We start from the raw sequence: 20087 nt of genomic DNA on the forward strand, positions 1-20087 counted from the left end.
GACAACACTGACAGCACTTCCTGCATCTGTTGACAGCTGTGTATACTCGTATGTCAAGCTATATATAAGCTTGCTGACTCTGCCAGCACCCCAAACTGTAAGGCAAGAATGTTAAGGCTGATTAGGAGGGGATTTGAGAGAGGAAGGTGCCCCCTATGTTTGGAGTAGGAGGATGCTAAGCACAAGCTGCTAAATTGCCCTCAAACAAAAAGGTGGAGAGAAGAATATGTATGCAGTAAACGGTTGAATATAAATGAGAACATAGCATACAGAAAGATAATTAGCTGCACAAATGTAACTAAGATGAAAACCACTACATGTAAATGGGAGACCAAAGTTAAGGGGGGGACATAACCTCCCCGCAAAATTTAACTACAAGATGAAATAATATATAAAATGTATGCCTAAACAGTATAAGTATTGATGTATAGTTCCAATTAACCCAGTAATGTAGACTGAAATATTTAAAGAAATGTAGACATCACAACTTCTTCCCAAAACTTCTTGTCTATATATAATACTGAAATTATTATCCAAGGCTTCAAACATTTATAAAACAAACCCTTAAAGAACTAAGCCCTTATCACTGACATACAATAAATTCAAGCCTAAGGCTTCCAACTCATGATACAGAGTCAGACATTTTTGACAGTATCCTCCATGATCTTTTTCACAGCATGCAACGAATTCCAGGTTCAACTGAGATCATTTTTCAAAGGTATCCATTTTATTAAGAAATCTGGCTATACATTCTCTAAGTTCTTCAAAATGTAAAACATTATCAATCCATATACTTGTTTCTGCTATCTGATACAAGAATTTCATTATTCCTTCTTGTTTCCCCAAAACTGATAGTTGTCACATCTGAATCTTTACTATAGTTATCATAAAATTGACACTTGACAAGTTGCTTGGTGCCACTACACCCAAATTATATGTTGGAAATGATCAGTTTCTTAAAACATGTGACTACTGTTGACTTTATTTCTCTTGAAACATGACAGCCTACATTTAAATTAAACTTAGCTGAAATTAAAACTCAATTTCACATACGCAGGGTACCCCTGAGAGTAGCAACTGCTTGCCTGTCTAGGTCTGGGTCTGAGGGTCATAGCAAGATGCAGCTTTCAGTGTCCTCACTTCTCATCTCACAAGACTGAAATAAGACATGCAGACACCACGCGAACTTCCCTCTAACAAATACTTGATACACAAGAACATCTAGAGTTAAAATGCATGGCTAGGTCAAACTCAGAACAGCTGTGAACTTAAACATTTAGAACTTTAAAAAATAAATCTGTGTTCCATTCCAAATTTTGTTATCACTCGTTCATATAGTAACAGCATATTAACCTCCTGAACGATTCTTTAAAGGGCAAATAATAGGGTTTAGCTCCATGTCAAGCCTACAGTCACTCAGCTGGAGGAAAATTTCCCCACTTTTTATGGATTCAATACCACAATGACAAGAGCCCAACACTGGAATCCACTGTGATCCAGCTGAATCCAGTTCATATCCTCATACAGTATTTCTTTAGGGCCCACTTTAAAACTATCCTCCTTGATATCCCAAATAAGCTCTTCATTTCAAGTTTTTAAACAAAACTATATTATTCTCCTAAGTCTCCCAAGTGATCTCTTTATGTAAAGTTTCCAACCAAAATTACTGTGGCATATTTGTTCAAAGTAAGTCCTGTGGAGCCAGAATGCTAGGTAATGCACACATGCAACAACAGAGGAACTGTCATGATACAAGATTTATTCATTCATTTCCTTTATTTTCCGTATATCATACAGATAAAAAACCTAGGATGTGGAAACAGTCCCTTTGAAATAGATTTGTCCAGATACATAATTAAAATCACATACATGACATGTGTGGAAAGCAAATGGAAAAACTACCACATTATCACTTTTCCTGGATAGTCTCTTTCCAAAAACAGAGACACCATATATGCAAGATGTTTCCTCTGGAGGCAAAACAATCCAGAGGTAAACTACTCCCCCAATCGGATCTCCGGGGGGGGGAGTGTTTCTAGAGGAAATGTCATGCAGGCATTACAACAAGAAAAAGTGCGAAGATAAGAAGAAACAGCATGGATACAAGATTGGAACATGGAATGTCAGGACCTTGAATCAAGCAGGAAAATTGGAGAATTTGAAAACGGAAATGGAGAAGAATGAGGTGTCTGTTCTAGGTGTTAGCGAAGTGCGATGGAAAGGACAAGGCAAAATAAGAAGTGGTGATTATACGGTGTATTATTCCGGAGGTGAACGGGCTGAAAGAGGTGTGGCAATAATGGTGCATAAAAGTGTAGTGAGGAGTGTTGTTAAGAAGATTGCTTGTAATGACAGAATTATTGCTCTGAAGTTAAAGGCGGAACCGGTAGATATACTGATTATGCAAGTGTACATGCCAACATCAGAGTATGAAGATGATGAAGTGGAAAAAGTGTATGACACAATTGAAGAAATTCTTCAGGAAGATGGAAGAGGAGACACAAACAGCATCATATTGGGAGACTGGAACAGCATTGTTGGAGATGAACCATATCAGAATATTGTTGGATCACATGGACTAGGAAGACGGAATCACAGAGGTCAAATGCTTATTGACTTTTGTGAACGAAATGGATTGATTGTTACCAACACTTGGTTCAAGAAGCCAAAGAGAAGAATTTACACATGGAAGGCACCTGGGGATTGGAAGAGGCATCAGCTGGACTACATCCTTGTGAAACATCGATTCAGAAACAGTGTGAAGGATGTGAAGACGCTTCCTGGGGCAGACATTGACTCTGACCACAACTTGCTGGTTGCCAAGTTCCGAACCAGGTTGAAGAAAATTATAGGATTTCGAAAGCGCAGACCCAGATGGGATTTGGAGAAGTTATATGCTCAAAGACAAAGCGTGCAAGAGACTCTAGAAGAGAAACTCGGTGCAATTGAAGGTGAAAGCGGAAATGCTGAAGCGCAGTGGAACGATATAAAAGAATGCATGTTAGATACTATCAGTGATTTGGTAGGTAAAGTTGAGAAGATAGCAAGAAAACCATGGGTTACACAGGAGATGATGAGTAAAATGGAGGAGCGAAGGAAATGGAAGAATGTCAACAATGAAGAAGGCAGGAGGAAATACAGGAGACTGAGGAATGAATTGAAAAGAGCCACGGACAGGGCCAAAAAGGAATATCTTGAGAAGATATGTAATGAGATTATGGAATTTCAAAGAACAGGCCGTTATGATTTGATGTACATGAAGACAAAAGAACTAGGATGGAAAGAGAATCATGGGATTCAAAATGTTGGCATCGAAGACTCCCAGGGGAATAGAATAGTAGATCAGAGGCAAGTGCTGAAAATTTGGGAAAATTATATTTCAGAACTATATGATCGACCTAATCGGCCAGAAACCTTAGAAGTTGAACCGGAAGAAGAAGTAGATACAGACGAGAAAGGACCATATATTTTACAAAGTGAGGTGGAAAAAGCTATCAAGGAAATGAGGAAGGGAAAGGCTACAGGAGATGATGATGTACCTGGAGATGTGCTCAAGTTACTGGGAGAAGGTGGTTTGAAAACACTGACAAAACTAATGAACACCATATATGAAAGTGGAGAGTGGCCCAAGGACTTTACAGAAGTTACAATGATTGCCTTAAAGAAAAAGACAAAAGCTACAAAATGCAGCGACCATCGCACAATAAGTCTTATTGCACATACAGCAAAGATAATAGCAAAGATACTTAAAAGAAGAATTGAAAGGAAAATAGAGGATGTACTTGGAGAAGATCAGTTTGGATTTAGAAGAGGAAAAGGAACCAGGGATGCAATTGGGATGATGAGAATTATAGCGGAACGAACTTTGGAGATAGATGAAGAACTGTGTGTTTGCTTCATAGACTGGCAGAAGGCATTTGACCGGGTAAACTGGACCAAATTAATGCAGATCCTGAAAGAAACAGGTATCGATTGGCATGAAAGAAGATTGATTAGCAAATTGTACATGGATCAGAAAGTTAGAGTACGACTGGACAGGGGGGAGACAGGAAGTGTGCAGATTGGAAGAGGAGTTCGACAAGGATGCTGTTTATCACCAATTCTGTTCAACTTGTACAGCGAATGCCTTACCAAGGAAGCTCTGGATGGGCTCGGTGACTTCAAAGTAGGAGGGCAAATTATTCAAACTGTGAAATATGCAGATGACCTTGTGTTAATGGCTAAGGAAGAAACTGTGCTACAGGGCATGATTGATAGACTAATTGAAATTGGAAGGTGCTATGGCATGGAAATGAATGTGGAGAAAACAAAAGTAATGAAAATTTCGAGACAACCAACCCCAGTCACAATAAAGATAGACCAAAAACAAGTGGAGAATGTGAAATGTTTTAAATATTTGGGTAGCTTGTTAACAGATGATGGAAGGTGTACTTGTGAAATTAAATCCAGGATTGCCATGGCAAAAGCTGCATTTAGCAAGAAGAAGAATCTTTTTACCAGCAAATTGGACTTAAATTTGAGGAAGAAACTAGTGAAATGCTACATTTGGAGCATAGCTCTGTATGGGGCTGAAACATGGACACTTAGGGCAGTAGATCAGAAACATCTGGAAAGTTTCGAAATGTGGTGTTGGAGAAGAATGGAGAAGATCAGTTGGACCGATTATGTGAGAAATGAAGAAGTGTTAATTAGAGTCAGTGAGCAGAGGAATATCCTACATGAAATAAGAAAACGGAAGGCTAATTGGATTGGTCATGTTTTACGCAGAAACTGCCTTCTAAAAGAAGTTATTGAAGGAAAGATAGATGGGCGGATAGAAGTGACAAGAAGACGAGGAAGAAGACGTAAGAAGATGCTGGATGACCTTGGGGACAGAAGAGGATACTGTCATTTGAAGGAGAAAGCTCTAGATCGCATTAAGTGGAGGAATTGTTTTGGAAGAGACTGTGGACCTGTCATCTTGACAGATTACTGATGATGATGACATGACATGTACAGCCATTGCTATGGCTCAACAGGGTAAACACTTTCTCATTAATCGATTGAATCAATATCCCCTTTCGCATAACAATAAAACATAGAAGAAAACATTGTTAGAACTATTCTAAATAATAACAACTACCCACTAAATACCATACAACTAGCACAAAAACCCTCCACAAAAAATACTATGCTGAAAAATAAATGGATCACCTTTACCCATTTTGGCCATGAAATCAGATCTATTACTAAACTTTTCAAGAATACTGAAGTTGGTATCTCATATAAGACAAAAAACAATATAAAACCTGCTGAAAATAAATGATGACAAATATTATATGTATCATCGTAGTGGGGTTCACCAACTACAATGTTGTGACTATCCATTAAAATATATAGGACAGACCAGACGTACCTTTAAAGTCAGATTCAAAGAACACATATGAGACACGAAAAATAATGGACAAAGCTCCAAATTTGCTCAGCATATATTGGACACCACACATGAATATACTACAATAGACATAACATTAGAAGTTCTATATATCAGCAAGAAAGGCCAAACCTTGGATACTTATGAAAGATTTCACATTTACAAAATCAGCAAACTAAATTTGCAACTGAATGATAATTTTACCGAAATGTTTAATCCTATATATGATGTAATAATTGATACATACAAAACATAATTTACAGTTATACCCCCTTCCCCCCCTACCACCACTTCCACATACACCTTATCTTTACCTCCCCCCTCCCTCCCTTGCATTGACTATAATCTTACATTCCCTACAGAACAGACAATACTTTGTGAGATGAGGCACCGACTAAACAATAAGTGCTCATATACACTATAACTTCAATACCAAAATCAATTGTTGATTATAACAAAATTTATTACTATTACTTTCATGTCATTTTCAGATTAACATTAATTTACTACATCTACATCACGAGCCTCCTATACAATTTTATATACACAAAATATAGAATATTCCAATTTGTTCGTGGGAACGCAACAAAATTACAAAACCACCAACTGATTCGATGATATAAAACATCAATCTAAGAATTTTATTCTTGTTTTATACTATAACTTCTGTTTTATATGATCTAATTTATTGTATTTTTACGCCAAGTATTTTATATGATTAATAGTATTGTATTCAATTTTACTACCACTGCAGTCCAGTGGTGTACATTATGTTAACCCTGTATTTGCCTGATGATAGCTGTTGATAGCCGAAACATGTAGCACAGCCGAAAGTAGGCACTGATCTTGATATTTGTTGTCTGTGATGGTTGTAATAAAGAGGCTGTATAGAGTAAATACACTTCTGCAGAAATGAATATGCACGATGATAGAAGAGCTGTTTTCTGTGCAGTCCATGCCGAGGAGTTATAAAAAGGACAATGAAGATTGTTTACATCAGTTGAGTTTGAAGATACCAGCCTGGGAGTGGAGGAGTTGAATTGAGGAACTAAGGCAGCAAATTACTGAGTGCAGTTCAGTTCAGTTGGCAGTCAGACTGTGAAGAGAAGACTTTGTGTGTGTTATAGTACAGTGATGTTTGGAATATGTGATTCAGTGAAACTGTTATAGTTCCTGTGTTAAAATCCGTTGACAGGAATCAGCTAGTGGAGCCTGTAAGAGACTAAGGATATTAGTGGCTGTAACTGTGAACTGTAGAGCATGGAAATCGGCAATAATGCTGTATTACTTGTAGTAATGAGCTGAGTGTATAGGTGTCAATAAATCCAAAAAACGTTAACAGTCACAACCTAAAATTGTTAAATTATGTAAGCATTTCCCATCTCTCTCATTTATGATATAAATGCCACTCACTGTATGCTCCCTGAAATGAACAAAACATTGGTCCTGGAGGGACACTTTAATGGCAAAATATTATTTGGAAACGTCAGTATGTCAGAGTTCATGTGCTTCTCATTGTGGCATATGGTTGCTTAGGAAACATGACCCAAGGACTGCACAGAACTCTTACGTCACAACATGAAACTGAATGTAATGTTCATGCAATGACTTACATGACAGACCTACTAACATGGTCCTTCAATTTTTTATCTGCAGTTGATCAGATAACATACATAAGGCATTACTTTCATAAAACACTTTACTGATTGTAGCATACTGTTCATCCAAAACTAGTTTCTTTCTTATTCCAACCACTGCTCCAGCCTATAATTCTACTTTTTGATCTGCAGGAAATAAAATATCTTTCAATCATTATAGTGCCAATTACAAAGCCAAATGCCCAGACAAATGCTGAATGAAATAATAATACTATACATCTGATGTGAAAGAGTATGGCAGCTGAGACAGGAAAGCTGGGCTGATGGGCACAGAGCATGGCTTGCTGTACCTGCTCAACAGACAGGGTAGGAGAAATTTGACACCAAAACAGGCACTTCAAGGAGTGGCTTGCTATTTCACATCAGGAATGCTTCACTTCACTAAGGAAAATATAAAGTGTAACACCAGCTGTCTGGTGTCCTCACATCAGACCACATGCATTCCCTGGTCCATCTCTGAAGCTAGAAATAAAACATGGTCCCAGACTTCATGCTTCTAGGCCCATTCTGCAAAACAAAATTTATGGTTTCTTTGGGGATAAGCAGAACTGACTATTAAACTAAGGACAAATTAAAACAGAGAAAATTTAAACAGTGAGTTAATTAGTTTTGGATAACTGTAATTTAATGACAAATGAAGGGAAACCTTAAACTAAAGAGTATTAAATGGGGGGATTCCACTATATTCCCTCAAAGATAAATTAAGCAGCCTAAACGCAGCTTCCCATATTAACACGTGTAACAATTTACTACATACTTAATCATAATCCATAACTTTTGTCTGAAGCAATCTAGGAACCAGGAGATATTTAATCACATCGTATATGGCTCCATATAGTGTGGTAATCCTGATTTGACTATTTGACTATTCTTGAAACTTCACACACAATATCCATAACACTGCATACACAAAACACCCCACCTAAACCTCTTTGTAAGATATGTGAAGAATGAAAAAAATGTAAATACAAATGAAATGTTAGCATTGCTCATAAGCACTAAAATATTACAAATACTGGGAAGTTCTTACCTTTATTGACCAGTTCACAGAGCTGCACTTCTCAGTGACTGGTACCTTGCAGGCAGCAAGGCACATACAAATAGTGTCAATCAGTTAGTATGCCTGATGCCCAATAATGTTTGAAATGAAGTAGTTACAGATCACAGAAGGTGATAAAAATGCTGTCCCTCTACAAGCAGATATTTCTCACACTGGTGGAAGAGGATCTGATATACTTTTTGAAGCTGTTCTGCAAGAGTACTTGCAATTTCCCCATGAACATCTTTTAATTCTTATTCAGTTCAGGGGTTACTGTTGCAAACTTTGTCCTTCAAACAACTCCAGAAGAAAAAATCATAAGGAGTAAGATCAGGTGAACATATTTCTGTCCCAGAAAATATCAGACAAAGCCTGCATAGATATAGCATGTGCAGTGTTGGCAGTAGCTGAATCTTACTGAAACCAGCCATAGCCTTTCCTCTTCTGTTAACTCTGGAAAGAACTGCCAAAAATGACCTGTACACATCTTTCGCAATTAAGTATTTCATTAAAAAAGCAGCCTCCGTAACGTTCCAACCTCATGACTCAGGGTACACGGGTTCAAACCTGGCGGAGGTTGTGGAATATTTAAGGGCGGAAAAATTCAGGGAACAAGTCCTCCAGGAGGGACTTTAAGCCGCGTGTCCCGTGTCATAGATTTACAGCACGTAAAAGATCTTCATGTCTCTAGGAGACCTCGGAGCAAAATTAGGCAAAAGTTTCCCGCCCAAGTAGTTTCCAATTCCTCCAGTAGATGGGAAAGTATCGGGGACCACTGCCAGAGAGGGCCGACCTCGCTGGCAGAATGGGGCTGATAGCGAGCACCAGTACTGGAAGGACATCGCAACTGGTAGAAAAATTAAAGGGGGATGCCCAACAGATTAACAACTAGTCGCAGTGCATGGGGAAACCCACCCCCTCCAAAATAATAATAATAATAATAATAATTTCATTAAAAAACATAGGTCCAACAATCCTTGCACTTACAGCACATCAGACAACAACTTTCACTGGATGGAGCAAGACTTCGTGGGTTAGATGTGGATTCTGCCAACTGCAGTGGCGGTTATTCTGCATATTTATAGTTTAAAACCGTAACAGTTTTAAACATTAAAATCTCTTCTATATCATTTCTGTATGTACACTACATGTTTCAACTATCATTGGTCATCTTCAGGCGTCTCTAAAATGTTGATGAAACTGCTATGCCTCCGTCCATAAGTTCAATATAAAATTCACTACTGAAGAGAACGTAACTCCACTGACTTCCTGGATCTTACAATACACCATAAGAAAACAAATCTAGAATTCACAATATATAGAAAACATACACAGATATAATATCAAATGACTCCTGCCACCCATATGAACATACAATATCAACTATCTAATGAACAGAGTGCAAACATACCCAATAACAAAGGAAGCAATGGAAAAGGAATTAAACAGCATAAAGGCTACACTACATAACAATGAATTAATGTAAACTTAGGCATAGGACACCCCAAACAACTGAAACATAACAAATATGCAGATCCACAACACCAGAAAACCAAATGGGCTACTTTCACATACAGCAGTAAAGAAACTAAGAAAATTACAAAACTCTTTAAAGATACAAAAATAAAAGTACCATTCTGAACACAGAACACAATACAAAACATAAAAAAATCCCATTCACAAATGGATATGGAAAAGTGGCATGCAGCAAATGAAATTTCTTGGAATGCCCACTAAAATATGTACAGCAAACTGTCCAAATATTTTACATCATATACAAAGAACGTACCTAGGCAATTAAGAGTAACAATTGTAATTCAGCATATTTGAACCATACACTGAGCACATGACACACACATGGGAATATAACCGATACAATGAACATCATAAAAACAGAGAAAGAAGGAAAACACTTAAATACATTAGAAAAATACCACATACATAAAATCAGTAAAGACAGACTACACATGAGTGATGAACATACTGACATATCTAAATATTTGAAGCTTGAAAAGGGTTAAACACTAGACAGTAGTACACACACCTTACATAAAACAGAAACAGCCCAACAAAACAAACATTCATAAGTGCTATACACAACACAATAAGCATAACTACCCATCACCATAGGGTAAGTACATATACATATACACTGTCATGATTTTAGGGTGTGACCATAGACGGTATATGGATTGGATACTGGATTTATTGACCACTTGGAACTACCTTTACAGATCACTGACACACACAGGCTACCGTTCTCAGTCTATTGCACTCTCCACTAGTCATTTCCTGGTAATGGATTTGAGCCATGCTAAAGCAATGGCTCCTTCCGTGACGTAATGGCTTCCAGCCATTTCTCCGACGTTACCCTTCGCCCAAGGTCCTAGAACTTACCCCCTTCTCCTCTTTCCCAATTCCACGTGATTTTCCCACCCTTTCTACCCCTGTGTCTCAGAAAGAAGTATGTTTGGGAGCAGAGGGTTAGTCTGATAAGTGGATCCACTTGGGTAAGCACGTCTGCTGACCAGCCAGGGATATTTTCTAAATTTCCATTCAGAGGGGTGTTGTTTCAAAATTGCGTTTTGGCATACTCTGGGTCTGGCCGCAGACGTTGGGGTTTATAGTCACCAGCTATCAGGGCAATGGCATGGCGGCGATACGAGAGTTAGTTTTTTGTATAAATATATATATTATTTTCTTGAGGCTACCTGTGAGTGAGGTCTGCTTAGCCTTAGACACGTAATTTCTTGATGCCGCCTGTGGCGGACCAGTTCAATTTAGTTATTCAATGTATTTGTTTTGATGTCGCATGTGACTAGGAAGGGACTTGTATTCAAATGCCACTGGGCAGGTTGTTGAGTTGATGCCGCGAGGTGTGGATTAATGTAGAATGCACACACTCAGCCAGGTTTATTCTATTTATTTATGTATTTTTTGTGTATTTTTGTCATTACTTCTTTTTGTGTTTATTAAACATTGTTATTGTTATTTTGTGGGTCTGTCATTGACTTCTACAATGATTCTCCGCTGCATGCTTGGTTTCCCACGATGATCTTAGGGAGCATTGTAAATACGACGCGAGGGCCAGAGACGATGAACCGCTCCCAACTTCACTGATGCTTGGTGGTGGTAGGGTGAAGACAGGAGAAGTATCGGTTCAATTTAACAGAGGAATTATAACAGTCTCACTGAATTACACACTCCAAACATCACACATAAAGCCTTCTCTTCACAGCCGCACTCTTGCAACTAACTCTTCTGTTCACAGCTTCCCATGCAGAACTCCACTGAACTGCCAACCCTCAACTAACTATATTGCCTTACTTGTCTTTCTTATAACCACTTTGCATGGTATGAACAGAAAACACTGTTTCCAACAATTCTCTGAATTTGTAGGCGTGTTTACTGATCTACTGCCTAGAAATGGGTTGCATAACCCCATTGTTTTATTGCTGTATTCATGTATGTTACAGGCCATACTTAGCAACAGCCACTGTTTACGTAGTCACCACTTAGCAACAAGTCTATACACCACAATACCATAACAAAAACACATCAGACACAATACACTAATACAAGATACTAATATTTGTTACACAGACAAGGGCACACCCAAAAAATTGAACCTATGGACAGAAGCAGTTTCATCAGCAATTTTAGAGACATCTGAAGACAAGCAATGTTGGTTGAAACATGTAGTGTGCATACAAAAGTGATGTAGAGATGTTTAAAAGTTTAAAGGTTTTAAAAAGCAACTCGCATGTAAGACGGCTAATAACTAAGAAGAAACCTAATGAAAATATCCATCACATCACACATATGGCATGCAATTTCCAAATTTAAGTGCTCTAACAAGGTAAGAACAATTGTTTCAAATTCCTGTGCAATCTTCAAAATGGTACGCATCATCATATTTGGGATCTTAACAACACATGCAATGTGCATTTCATGCTCACCTCTTTTCTTGCAATGCCTAGTGTCCGATTTCACACAGCACTGTGACTGTGCTCTACACTCATGGCTTCAGCAAGGGCATAAAATTTTCAACACAATCACAGAGAAAATAACCGACAGCCCCAGCAAACAGAATACTGGCTGTGGTAAACAATGGACTGAACATGTGGTGGGGTGGAGGGCAAGAGAGTGGGACAAAATGGCACATACACTCCTGATGGCAACCATTTTCTGTTGGGAAATTCATAGTCCACTGAAGCAATTCTTGGAACTGCGAGGAATTCTGACATATTGTTTTTCACTAATTTTGCTCTGTATATGCAGGGAAATTGATAACTCAAGACATGGACCATCTGTATTACACGGAATGTGTTTACAATATGTGTCACATGATTGTCATGATGCAGAAGGTGATAAAGGTGTACTCATTCAGGCTGGAAAGCTCAGATGACCAGGTATTAAGACTTCATTGATAGAGGGCATTCGTTCCTTCTCATGTGAATTGTTTCACCCATTTAGCAACAAGTCTAGCACTAGTGGCATCAGCTGATTACTTTATCCATTCAGCAAATGTAGATCTTGTTTGTTGTATTTTGCACTACTTGTCCTCTCCTGTGCCATCCTTGCATCTCCAACCCAATAGCTGCATGCATACGTGCTACCTTTCATTACAAAATGTCATTTTACAAACTGTTATGTGACACTTCAGCTGTTATAACTTATTTTGATGTTTAAGAAACAAAAGCCGTCAGGTATAAATAGCATTCAGCTGTTACAATCTTATTTATTAGAGAAAATGCACCTTACGTGTTTCATCCCTATAGGATGACCACAAGACGCTCACATGCTAGAGAGGAGATTGCTTGGTATACATTAATTTGTAGCAGTAATATGTATTTACATGAAATTTAAAACCCCAAGTAGTTGAGAGTGTAGTGAGGTCCTTGCCTGTGTATAACTGCCAATGGTGTGTGTAATTTTGTAGATATTCTGGTTTCTGTTAGTGTTCCTCTTTTCTATGCACACTTTGTGCAGAATATGACTGATATATGAGTATTATTGTCTCATAGTCTGCAAACATAACAGGGTGCAATTAGCTAATTTTTTTAGCCTATGTTTTGGGGAGAGGGGGAGTCACAAAATTTAATGTAAAGTTTTCATTGCTGTCCATCACTTGCTACTATGTGCTGTGTGCAGTGCTGCTAATGTGGTCAGTGTCTGGGGTGGTACTGGAATGAAGATATGTGGGGTTTAATACTGTGGCATATTTGCTCAAAGAAAGAACTGTGAAACCAAAGAAACAGCCATTACTATGTAATGGCTGTATAACATGAAACACTGGAGTAACTGTTGGAAGCAGTGTTTTCTGTGCAGTCTGTCACTAGGCTACATAATGAGAGAGAGAGAGTCTTGAAATGGCAGAGTGTTGACTTGACTAAGGAGTCAGTCACCTGTGTGGAGGCGGTGTCGAATACTGCCACCGTGACCCTGCAAGTCATATGAGGCAATGAAAAGGGAAGTCTCAAATCTGAGACAGTAAAATATGGTCGCGAGTCCCAAGGGACTCGGACCCAAGAAAGAATGTGCTGGCAAGGGCCAGCAGCATATACAAAAGACAGACCTGTATTCTCGTCAGAGAGGGCACCCCACAGAAACAAGACCATAACTGTCAAACGGTAATAATTAATATCTGGTCATGAGCCCCAGACTTACTGACTGACTGATTGACTGACTGTCAGTCGCAATGTGACTTTGACTTGAAACGGCAATTGACTCTGACAAAAGACAGACCCGTCTTCTCGTCAGAGAGGGCGCCCCACAGAAACAAGACCGTAACTGTCAAACGGTAATAATTAATATCTGGTCATGAGCCCCAGATGGGGCTCGACAGCAAGACTTACTGACTGACTGACTGACTGACTGACTGACCGTCAGTCGCAATGTGACTTTGACTCTGACAAAAGACAGACCCGTCTTCTCGTCAGAGAGGGCACCCCACAGAAACAAGACCGTAACTGTCAAACGGTAATAATTAATATCTGAAGACTTACTGACTGACCGTCAGTCACAATGTGACTTTGACTTTGACTTGAAACTGCAATTGATTCTGACAAAAGACAGACCAGTCCTCTCGGCAGAGAGGGCGTCCCACAGTACTAAGACCGTAACTGTCAAACAGTAATAAATATCTGGTCATGAGCCCTAGATGGTGCTCGACACCAAGACTGACTGACTGACCATCAATATGACTTAGACTCTGACTTGAAACGGCAGTTGGAAGAGGAGGAGGCTGGTGGCATGAGATGGCTGCCAGCCTGTGAGAACATGAGCTCAGGAGCAGGGGAAAATCCACTGGTGAACTCACAGCAGGCTGAGGAGACTTAGTACATGCTGTACTGAACTGCAGAGTGTGTGAATTAGCAACAGTGCTAAGTATTTGTAGCTATGGTCTGTAAGTGTTCAATTAAATCCAATTATCAATCAAAAACTCATCTATAGTCTCTCATACAAGTGCCAATATACAGTTAGGTGTATGTGTGCTACCTTGTGCAAATAATATTTTGAATAGAATGTTTTTGTCTTAGTTTGGTCATCTACAAGTAGATTTATCTTTATGTATTTGTATATGTACACCTAGAAATGAATAGACCCTTTCTTGTGGGGGTGTTTCATTATGAAGCCAACTCGTGAGTGCTATTTTCTATTCATCTTACGTGTTCTTTGTATCTACAGTTTAGCAACTGTCCTGTCTATCCTATACAAAATAACATAAAACCTGTCAGTACAGGGACAACCAGTCACTAAAGGTAGGAACAGAAGCAACTCCCAAAGTTTCAGGTACAATGAGCAATGTGCAATGTTCAGCATGTCTGTATGGTCTCTCAACCACTGTCACAGATCTTTAGAGAATCCTTACTTATCATGTTATACATCCTCAACATGATAATTTTCAGCATTTATAAAACCTGGAAACTCTTATCAAGTAGTACCAAAGCACTGCTCAGTGGATTGGATAGACAAGGAATATGTGAAAGATTTTCCTGCTATGGAATTTATCTCAAATATTATTCAGTTGACACAGTATTTTATTTCCTCTATACTAGATCTGCTTGAAAGACAACTGTCTAAAGAGACATTTTCAGAAAGAGCTCTTCAAAACCCAGTCAACTGTGTGGAGTTGTTTCATGTGCATGGACAGAGAGAGGGAGATCAGAAAGACAACCAGCATTTCTGCGTATTTGTGTTATCTTCCTAATACACAACTCACCTCAGGTTCAACCTTTATTTCCAGACATGTTATTGGGACAGTGTCCTCTTCCCTTCTTGGTCTGAGACTTCCTCAGCTTTTACATTCATGGCCTGGTTTGCATCAGCAGATGTTGTGTATGTCTCACCACACAGACCCAGTACATTATTCTCTGAATTTGTATAGTTCTGTAAAACCATTATGTATTTATCAGTCATGACTGTAAAACCCCTCTATATGAAACAATGAATCTGTTTTTCATTAGATCTAACCCACAACTGCTGTTTTGTACATTTTTTCTTCTCTATAACTTCCAAAGTCATTAGACAGTATTAAGTTCATGGCACAGGAACCTTCCTGAGAAACTAATGGTCCCTGTGGCAGTACAGAGAATATCTGCTTTTTATGGTACCTAAAGGATCATTACTGTGTTCATACATGCCCATCATGGCTCTGTATCCTGAGTCAAACAAATCCAGTTCAAACCCTCCCAAATTAATTAAAATCTGTCATAATACACAATATACCAAAGTGTTATAATGTGTACAACAATGTATAACAAAAACTCGCCAGATGAATTATAAAAACTCACATATTTAGTTTTGTTGGCCATGAGAATTGACACATGATGACAATAAATCTCTTCTCTGTGCACACAAGCACAAAACACTCACTATGATTTCTCATAGGAGGAAATATTTCTTGGACTCTCTGCAGCACTCTGGTTACAAGAAAACATAGAATTCTTCAGAACCTTGCATATCATTTGCCACACAATGTTTCATGGGCTGCAAAAGAATTCCCTTACAAAAATCTTGGTGACATAAAATCTTATTTTTAATAAGTGAACCAGTTTCTAACTGGGAACAGCTGCCCAAGTCTGTAAGGAAACATACCAATTATGAGTGTGTACAAACACATATTGATAAGGAATTTTAGTTTCTCACAGCAGAGGCCATGACGCTTACTCTCTTATGAGCACTTGTCTATTCAGAGAGATTACTTGAGTTTTGACAGCAGTTTGGTCACCCATTTTGAACGAACCTCATGCTTCCAAAACATAGATAACCAATTAATAGTCTATATGGTGTTACACCATAGAAACAGTACACCTAATCTACAGATTTATACTGTGTAACTGCATCTGTACATACTGCAACTTCAATCTGTTCACCCTAAATGATCAGCTCTCATAGCATAGCAGTGCTGCCGTTTGCCGTGCAATCTCTATGCAGATATCAGTAACTAGATATAAAATGGCCACCAGCCATGATGAAGGCACACTACGCATATGTCAATGGCATATTAATTAAACATTTGTATTATTATAAATATTTGCTATTGTCTATAATGCATGGAAATATATGAAAATAAAAGTTTATAATATGTATATATTATAGATACATATTGTCAAGTGTTAGAGACTAGACACGGTGTTTGAATTGACAATTTCATTTATTTAACATTTCTGATGTATGACTGATTAACACATATGATAGCATATTGAAATCTGAAGTGACATAAATTATTTACATATGACCAGAATTAATGCAGTTGTTAGCCGATCTTGAAACATTCTGTGGCGACTGCATGGTGGCTAGCTTCATTAGTTCCAGCAGCAAGGGTTGTGGGAGCTATCTTCCTTCAAACATTAACAAGAACTTCCTCTTTAAAAGATAGATCCCAGTTGCAAGAATTCACTCAAATTGGACAGACTGTTATTGTATTTTTCTCCCATTACTGCAATAGGAGTGTCCCCTGTCTCCAGAGCCACTTTGTGCTCAATAATGAAGAATATATATTCGTTATACAGTAGACGGATCATGTGAAGGGGGCCAAAGCTTGCTGCACTTCTGAGTGTTATGTCTCTGATAACCAATGAACTGTAAAATGACCATTTGAGTAGGAACTGTCTTGCAACTTTCACAAAGTCAGGTTTTCTTTCATATGGTTTCAGCATCTGTGAAATGACACCCTCCAACCAGGCTGACCATTGCTCTAATGAACTCTGCTCATGCAGTATCTTTCTGAAGACAACTTCCAGTTGTTGTACCATACTGTCATCACACTGACATACCCATGATACTTCGGCTTGTATTTTGTGAAAGTCAACTTGACTGAGGTCAACCAGCATCTGGTGTATCAGTGAAGAATTCTGAAGAACAGGACGCGAAACTTGAGCCAGGTGGTTTAGTGAGCTGTAGCGACATAATGTCTGTACCAAGACACTCACAGCAGAGACTTTGATGTTCACCATTTCCTCAGGACAGTTTGTCATGGCTCTTCTTAGACACGATTCCAGTCCATTTGCAAAGTTTTGAATTGATTGTGTTACTAAACTTGGAATTGGCAAAAGAATATTAGGAATGAGGATGTCGACTGCAATCTGATGGTACAGNTTCCAGACAAACTGTTGAACTGCTTCACACTTGCATAAGAGATATAACTTCCTTTTGAGCAAATATTTCTCCTGGTCACATTCATCACCATTGTTATTATCCTGACTTTGCCAGAATTCTCTCCACAAACTCTCAATAGTCAGGAAATTAAAGTTCACAAGTGAATACACAAAGGCCGCACAGTGTTCTATGTAGATACGATGAAATGTGTTCAGATCTTCAAATGTGCAATCCTCAGGTAGATCTAGAGCATAGTCTATACCTGGAAAGTTGGGTATTGCTTCTGGTATGTCGCCTGGATACTGGTGTTGATGAGGATCCTGTTGTAATGAATTGCAGTGACCCAAGCCGACTGAACTGTTTGCATTTTGCTCATATTTGTTTCCTGTTTTCAGAATGCCAGTCCCACTGACACCTGAGCGGGACCGGAATTTACAGCGTCTCTGAGCTCTTTGCTGGTCATCAACAATGTTCTCTTCTTCTGCCAGTTTACTCGCTGCTGATCCAGGAATTGGACGGATCCCATAATAGTGGTATTTGCTATTACCCCTTTTGCCAAGTCTTCTGGTTTTCAGCTGAGGAAAAACTCTGCTGACGATCTTCCCTAGCGATTGTGGAGTAAGAGATTTTAATCTGTCCTTACAGTGATGGAGGTAAAGTTTGTAAATTGTAGAACGAGGAAGGCTCATATTTGGAGAAATTTCAAAGCTCTGCAACAACCACTCCTCAATGGACCACAAAATGTTGGCGGTGACTGGGCCTGTTGCAGTGACGGTATGGACCATACCTGGATCGACATCTTCTTCAATGTTGTCAACCCTCTCCTTAGCAAGCATCTGGTCTGTAGTTGTTCCGTTATTCAAATCACTTTCAATCTGATTATTTGTACCTGCACTAGTGTTCATGGAGTAGTGGTTGGAGTAGTGTTGGTCAGATACTAAGGGGTATAATTCAGTGGCTTCGAATTCCTGGAATAAGTCGAAGACAGTGTCCCCTACAAACTCGCAGTCCGGGATCGAGAGTAGCACCACAGGCTCGACGTCTGACATGGTTGCGTTGTGGCTGCAACAGTGTATTTACTCCTGCTGATCTATTCGAAATGTCCGGCACCCTCTTCCACACTTGTACAAGTTCCGACCTCGACTGTCGGTCTGAGCGGTCGAGACCGTTTATATAATCGCCGTGTACACATGTTACGTAATCGCCACGTCACCTGTTACGGGGCCGCCGTCTGCACCTGTAATACGTCTGTCACGTAATCTACGCGTCGCGCGACACGCAATAATGTTGTGCGTGTATGCGGAAACGTGTACAGACTAAAGTTTTCAGAAATTTCCCGAACAGCAAAGAATGTTGGGCAGGCCTGCCCAAAAGCTTTTAATTAATTAAAAATGTATGTTATTTACATAATTTCCCAAATTTGTCACTCTAAGCTTTTCACGCTTTGGTTCTATATTTTACGTAGGAATTGTATCATTATCATCAGAATGTATATTACTGCAATACTGGTCATGAACAGAAACGACAGGAATTTAATTTTAATGTTCAACATGGCGGTTATGGTAGCTATGGTGGATTGTTGGGAATTGTGTGTACTTCAGACTCGGGATTAGCGGTATTATTTTTGTCAGTTACGTAGAGATTTGAGGTAAAGAACGGTAAAGAATGTTACCTTCCATCACGATTAAAAGAAATGGTGCGTTAGCTATGTGGAAATACTCGTACATAGTATAACGGGACCCGTAATTCTCGTCATGTTTGTATGTTTTCATCAAGCTTTCTGATTTCAAACACCTTTGAAATGAATTCTAGATGTTATTAATTTTGATGTGTACTTACATGTATATGGTGTAACTATATATATATGCCTTCCCACTCTATTTCATTAAGATTCACTTTAATATTATTCTTCTATCCTTGTCTCGGTCATCCGAGTGGTTTACTTCACCTTGGGTCTTCTGGCAAAAAATTTATATGTAGTTCTCATCTCTCCCATCTGTGCCATATGTCCTGTCCTTCTCAAGTGCAGAAACTTTCAAAATGGTCTTGATCATCTTGATTAACTGACAGAGGGGACGAACAGCTTCATATGGGTCGCAGACAAAGGTAGTTGTCCAATATCCATCGCATATACTGTGTTCTATCACTGCCAACATGCAACGGAAAGTCAGTTGCATGAGGAAATCTCTTTAAGTGTTTATCTTATCAAATAAGTGGCTGATATTGAACGTTTTCTTCCTTTGTTTTACGTACTCTTGTAAATTTTCAGCAATATTGTGAACATTTTGTAGCACTTTTTATATATTCAACGATTCAAAAACGACATCTTTTTACTTACAGCTGTAGTAGGATTGAACAGTACTAGTTTTAGAGT

The 20087-nt window shown here is 38.8% G+C and overlaps 1 protein-coding gene across 2 annotated transcripts; it reads right to left on the bottom strand.

Annotated features, from left to right (window-relative positions):
• Positions 1-55: 55 nt before the first annotated feature.
• Positions 56-19595, bottom strand: LOC111873004 (transcription factor RFX3-like). 2 transcript variants are annotated; one of them, XR_004513963.1, is made up of 4 exons: positions 19553-19595; positions 15907-16194; positions 15336-15502; positions 56-1156 (listed from the first exon to the last, which is right to left on the bottom strand). XR_004513963.1 is itself a non-coding variant. In XM_033754919.1 (4 exons), the coding sequence occupies exon 1, from the start codon at positions 18760-18762 to the stop codon at positions 16984-16986; it is 1779 nt and encodes a 592-aa protein (XP_033610810.1). In that variant the 5' UTR covers positions 18763-18974; the 3' UTR covers positions 56-1156; positions 15336-15502; positions 15907-16194; positions 16848-16983. The 2 variants fall into 2 exon arrangements, 1 of the variants encoding a protein (XP_033610810.1); XM_033754919.1 differs by lacking the exon at positions 19553-19595 and adding an exon at positions 16848-18974.
• Positions 19596-20087: the final 492 nt, after the last annotated feature.

The sequence above is a fragment of the Cryptotermes secundus genome, unplaced genomic scaffold, assembly GCF_002891405.2.
Source record: "Cryptotermes secundus unplaced genomic scaffold, Csec_1.0 scaffold1764, whole genome shotgun sequence".
NCBI classification, from domain to species: domain Eukaryota; kingdom Metazoa; phylum Arthropoda; class Insecta; order Blattodea; family Kalotermitidae; genus Cryptotermes; species Cryptotermes secundus.